The 6,000-nt window shown below is 38.8% G+C and overlaps 1 protein-coding gene across 1 annotated transcript; it reads right to left on the bottom strand.

Annotated features, from left to right (window-relative positions):
• Nucleotides 1-797: 797 nt before the first annotated feature.
• On the bottom strand, nucleotides 798-4,704 carry LOC112169456 (glutamate receptor 2.7). Its single transcript, XM_024306478.2, has 5 exons — nucleotides 4,319-4,704; nucleotides 2,865-4,216; nucleotides 2,112-2,424; nucleotides 1,583-1,989; nucleotides 798-1,453 (listed from the first exon to the last, which is right to left on the bottom strand). Exons 1-5 carry the CDS (start codon nucleotides 4,629-4,631, stop codon nucleotides 959-961), a joined length of 2,880 nt encoding a protein of 959 aa, XP_024162246.2. The 5' UTR covers nucleotides 4,632-4,704; the 3' UTR covers nucleotides 798-958.
• Nucleotides 4,705-6,000: the final 1,296 nt, after the last annotated feature.

The raw sequence follows: 6,000 nt of genomic DNA, 5'->3' as shown, positions 1-6,000 counted from the left end.
TACGAACGCTCTTAGTTCGTTAATTGCATGAATCCCCACGATTCCGCTTTTCAAGAATCGAACCCACGTTATAAGAAAGGTGGGATGTAGAAGAAGGGAGGTTTTCAAGTCCCCGAGAAAAGAAGAAATATTTAAATTTCGAATTATAGGAACTTCAAAACTTACTCTTTTGAATACTTACTTGTTGAAAATTCGGAGCAGATTCTGTTCTGAACAGCTTGTACTTCGATTGGTGTACAGATCTCAATATAACTCCGATAAGGCTGAAATTCGGAGGTTAGATGGAAGAGACAGAGACGAACAACTTTGATGAAGAAAGTTTTCGATCTGAGCTTCCGAACTAGACGTTTTGAGGCTTACAAGAAGACGTATGTGCACAGGAACGGGAAAAAGATGCAGTGGGTGTGCGTTGGCTTGTTTGCGCAGCAATGATGCTTCGATGGCAGCAGGCTGGAACGCAGGGCTGCAGGAAGGGGGGCAGCAGGGGCTGCTGTGCAAGGTTGCAAGCGCACGGGCGCGCGGGCTGCAGCGAAGGCTCGGCTAGCTCGGGCTAGGGGCTGCTTTGTGAATGAGTTTTGGTTTTCTGTTTTGTGGTTAGAGTCGTGCTGATAACGTGTTTAAGGATATGTGTATTGAGAGAGATTGATGAGAGAATTGTGTGTCATATTATTGAGAATAGGAGCCCTATATATAGGGATTACAAAGTACTAGTTCTAATGTTACAAGGAATACCAATCCGTGTAGGATTGGGAAATCTAGAACCTTCTCTCCTATTGCTACTCCTAGTTTGATAAGGCACACTAAATCGATATTCCTTCAACATATGCTACTGTTATATTACAGTGTCATGGGTATCATGGATGACATGACAAAATCAGAAAATTCAGTATTGTCTAAAAATTGTGAAAATTACTTTTACCTTGTATTAGTTGTTTTCTTGATATCAAAGAGTATTGGTTCAAATTTGACCAACAAGTGCTCTTTCTTCTCTGAAGAAAGGAGACTCTTGTATATCTGTATGGTTTGAATCCTGGCTTGATGGACATGGTTGGCAAATACTGCATGGTGAGGCCGAGGGTTCAACACGACCTAAATTTTTGTTTCTAAAAGTATGGGAGGTGATGTCTTTTTCGTCAAAGACTCTAAACAGGACTCCAACTTTTCTGCAAATAGAGGAGCCTCGAATTGTTATAAGGATGTGTCTATGCCTAAAAAAGAAAGATGTTGCAAATAAGATCAAAGCTAAACATGAAGAGAACCCGGCAATGAGGAAAAGACCCCAAAAACTATCAACCCCAAGGCTACTGGAATCCGAGAGCATCGGGTTGGTAACTGAACAAGTGGCCTTTTTTCCAAACCATTTATTTTCGATGTTCTTCATTTCCTCTCCCTCAGTCACGTTCAAAATCGACCTTGAAACATCTGGTACGACAGGCGAACCTTTGGGGAAAACCTGTTTACATACATGCACCAAAACAAAAGTAAGACTGTATGTAGTATGATCCATTAACATCGGTAAAGAGCTCTATAACATTGAGAGAGAGAGAGAGAGAGAGAGAGAGAGAGAGAGAGAGAGATTTACAAAGGCAAAGCCATCGGTTTTAAAAATTGGGCCAACCATGGTGTATTTGGTGCAGTACTTCGCAAGAAAAAGCTTCAAGTTGGGCGTTTCATCTATAGCAGCAGCAATACCACCTTTTGCGCTTCCGTATTCCAAAAGTTGGTCACATTCATATGGTGATGTATAAGACTTAATCCTAGAACGATCAAAACCTTTTTCTATCAAAAGATCACGGACAAAAGAACCCTTCGGGTATCCCACAGACTCCTTATTTTTTAAAAGCTCATTTATATCCGTACAAGTTGGCTGGAGTTGTTTGAGTGTTAATAGCGATGTCAGACTAGCTGTGTAACTTTGAGTCAGTATCAGCACCACAAATGCCCACACTATCACCACAGACCTACCCAAGTTGCTAACAACCTTTTCCCCTGCAAATTGATAAGGCATAAATGATTTTGGATGTACTTGTGAGGGGGGAGGCAAGATATAATTAACTCAAATAAAATCAAATTTAAAAGTAGGCTGATGGTCCTAATTTTGTACTACTTACGCTGTGCAAAAACCATTGTTGAGAAAGAAAACCATATGCTTGTGCCAACTTGGTGCGATGGAGGCCCACGAAAATCGTCATTAATCCGGTGTTCAAGAAGCCAAATCACAAAACCAATGAAGATGAAAGAGCAAGAACTTGTAAGCCAGAGGTCCCATGTCAAAGGCTTCAGAAAAATCCATGCATTGCGGCTCTTGCTGTCTTTCATAGGCACTACCATTACTACACCTGAATCGGTGTATGGCAATGTGAAGTCAACATACAAAGATCTGTTTGCTCTAATTGTTGTAGCTGCGGCCAAAGCGTCGAAATTCTGTTCAAATGAATTAAGGTCATTTCAAAATTCTAACAGATTAAAATCGACTCATTAGTATCTATAGAAAGTGATCAAACTCCCCTCTCCGGCCATCTCTGATTCTATACTCTCAAAATCGCGCCCTGAACTGTATGGTGAAAATCCAGAATAATACAGACTACTTCTAATGCCTAAATGCTGCATCTAATGGTGGACATATATAGAGTTAATTCAAAAGTGATCTAAAACATGGATTGCTTGCTATGATAACATACATATAGAAGTTCCAAAAACAATAGCCAGTGAGTACGTGACTACGTGGTCAGATGCAGAATTGCAGACCTAATATATGGTGACAGAGAACTAAAGATACCCAACTTAATTCTATAACTTTCGACCAAAAAATCTATACTCTAAAATAGTCATAATGATAATGAGATTAATTCGAAAGATCTTACCCCAAGAAAAACTTGATGGACCATGTCATTGTAAGTGCCAGCACTAGTACCATCTGGCTTTGCAAAGGGAATGAAATCATATGTAACAGCGTACGGTAACCCTTCCATTACAGCATTGAACATGTCAATACAGAACCCAGTTACATCTATTCTATTAGTGACAGGATCATGCACCACCTTCACAAACTCAGGAGAACCAACTTTCACAGGAACGCCTACTCTCAACCTTTTGCTATTTGTGGGAAGTTCCCATCCCTTTGGAGTTGGGGTAGAATCTCCTGGCCATATTATCGGTCCCATGTCAGATTTAGAAGTGGAGTATGAACTGTTTGCATCTATTTTTTTGCTCATATCTTTCATAAGTCCATACTGTGGTGACCAAAACCCAATTCCTCTTGCTCCGTCACCATTCACATTCACTATTTCAAACACCGAAGATTGCAACTGCCCATTGAAGAAACTGAAATCTCCCGCAAGGCCTCTGAACCTAGTACTTGACAAGGAGTGAGAAAGTTCACGACCACTGGGAGAGACCCTGAGAGTTTCGAGATCTGTTGATGAGTTGATGGAAGCATTTGTGGTGTGGGAGCCAAAGAGTGATCTGGTAGTGCGAACACTCTCAACTGCCATGGCTAATGCGTAAGCAGCATCATAAGCCCAGAGTCCAAACACATCCAACTCAACATCAATGATGGTTGGATTTTCATGTTGGAACTGCCTTTTCCAACGACTTCTAAAATCAATAAGCTCTTCCGTCTTTGGTACGAAAGTCCTCAAACCTAGTGCCCCTTGCATTGAATTGATGATTGAAGCATTTGTTGAACTCAAGTGATTAGTTAACCCATTGGTCATGATCCAAACGTAGCCTTCCTTCATCATCCCTATCTCATCTGCTTTGGCGAAAAGCCGAGACCCAATCGAGGGGTACATATGCACGATAAAGACTCTTGTTTGCATCGTCATTAACTTGTAAAGTTCCTGGGCAAGTTGGTCATCTGTGGCTGTCGGAGGTATGGCACTTCTGTAAGGGACACGGACTCGAACATCCTGCAAGGCATCCACCAAGGATGGTAGCACCCCCTCGCCGTAAGCATTTTCTACATAGATGGGTATAGCTACTCTCCATCCAAAAGCTTTAATAATTGCACTAATGGCTTTGACTTGAGAGGAATCATTTTGTGCAGCTCGGAAAAAATACGAACTTTGAAGGGAGGTAAGGGAAGGACTTGTTGCTGAAAATGAGATTATGGGCACCTGAGCTCTGTCTCCAAGATCAATTACAAAGTTAGCTTGCATTGAAGATTTGGGTCCTATTATTGCTTCCACTTGAACATTCTTTATCAGGTCCAAAGCTGTGTTTGATCATGCATCAATAGCAAACAAGAAAAATAATTACTAAGAACAATTGCAAATTAATCTAATTGAAGCATTGAGAGGAGAAAAAATTAGGGAACCTGCTGCAGCGGCATCCACAACTTCACTTCTGGAGTCCTTAATGTTCAAAACCAGTCTCGTCTTAGAGGGACCATGAGAAGTATAAAAGTCTGAGATTGCCATCTTTATGCAGCTCAACCAAACTTTTGTATTCAGTGAATTATCAAGGTCAAGAATAACACCTACATTCACTGAGATGCTTGTGTTCTCTCCCATTGCCATGACCAGGGAAATACTTGAACAAAGAATCAAAAAACAAACAGGTTTTGATAGTTTCCTGTTCTCCATGTTTATCTTTTGCAAGCTATTGGATGATAGTATGATACTACTCATTGTTCTGTGAAGAAACTTATATGAAATGAATAGTATGGCTGACCAAAATACCAGACTCAGTGTGCTGATTGTAACAGACGCAAAATTTGGTTTAAAATACATGATCAAGTATCTGAAACGATGTCTTGTTATACTTAATTCTCTTCATCCTTTTTGTGGAGAGTACCAGAAGCGAATACAAAGTCTGCAGATTCCGTTTACCTTGACCAAATCAAAGCCTACGTGATTTTTGTGTATAACATACTTTATCGTCCTCCAAGTATGTTATTACATATAATCCAATAAGTTGTGATTTTTAATTCCATAGTAGAGTCAGCTTATTGGGGTATGAAATGTCAGCCTCATAGTCAAGAAGATTAATAATGACAGCAACTTGTAATAATTTGAAGATCCGGCATGTTAATAACACCCAACTATTCAGAAAATGTTATAAAATATCCAACTTATCTGATTATGACTTCATAAGCTGACTCTACTCAGCTTCCAAGTTATTTCCACGGTGCAGAAAACTCAGATAATTAAGCAACTGGACCATCACCATCTTCTGAATCGGGGAAAGGAAACATTGCACATTTCTTGGAGAGGAATTCAAGCATGAACGAAGTCAGGTCTAACTTGCTTAATCTGTTGTATAATGTTTTATTTGATGGGTTTGACGGGTTCTTCGTTTGGGTGGTCAATGAAATCTAGTCAAGACATGAAAATGCCTTTCCCGGCCCGATAGCAAACTAGAATTGACAAATTAGAATACACACACACTATTATTAAGAGAAGAGAGCTTGCTCTCCAAAATTGAAATTTTTTGCCAAAATATCCCTCAAATATTAAAAAACATTTGAACTCAAATATTTGAGAAACACAAAATGGTCCATACCCTTATGTTTTTATTTTTTTTTACTTTTAGTAAATTAATATAGTGGAAACCTACTGAACTGGTCAACATATTACCCAATTAAATATCGACATGTGTCATTTTAAAAAATAAATTTATCATATTAACAACACACTCTTTCTTGATATGTAACATTGTTAAAAATCATGTAACAAGTATTGTCAAAATAATAAATTACACATAGTTGAACTACGATTACGACTTATGACAACAGTTGTTGTGGTTATTGTAATTGAGTGGTCAAAGATGTAAATATCATATTTGGACAACTTTTATCAAATTTAGAACCTTGATTATCAAGTGGAGAAGCTCCTTACAATACTAAGTTGTTACATATCTTTTGGTCTAATTTTAATTTTACCATGCTCACAACACAAATGTTATCGAAATTGTAAAATGTTGGTAATCTTGTAAATGGTATAGTTTTTGAAGTAATTACTACAATTAGAACAAAAGTTACTGCTTTTACACAAATAG

Source organism: Rosa chinensis, chromosome 6 (genome assembly GCF_002994745.2).
Source record: "Rosa chinensis cultivar Old Blush chromosome 6, RchiOBHm-V2, whole genome shotgun sequence".
Lineage (NCBI taxonomy): Eukaryota > Viridiplantae > Streptophyta > Magnoliopsida > Rosales > Rosaceae > Rosa > Rosa chinensis.
Note: the sequence above shows the minus strand (reverse complement) of the source record. Positions and strands in the feature narration are given on the sequence as shown.

What these genes read in the sequence shown, in the direction of transcription:
- LOC112169456 (XM_024306478.2), bottom strand. Translation starts at nt 4,631, where the DNA reads ATGAGTAGTATCATACTATCATCCAATAGCTTGCAAAAGATAAACATG. An exon ending in TCCATCAAGTTTTTCTTGGG is followed by an intron (nt 2,425 to 2,864) that starts GTAAGATCTTTC and finishes TCATTTGAACAG; the next exon opens with AATTTCGACGCTTTGGCCGC. An exon ending in AAACCGATGGCTTTGCCTTT is followed by an intron (nt 1,454 to 1,582) that starts GTAAATCTCTCT and finishes GTATGTAAACAG; the next exon opens with GTTTTCCCCAAAGGTTCGCC.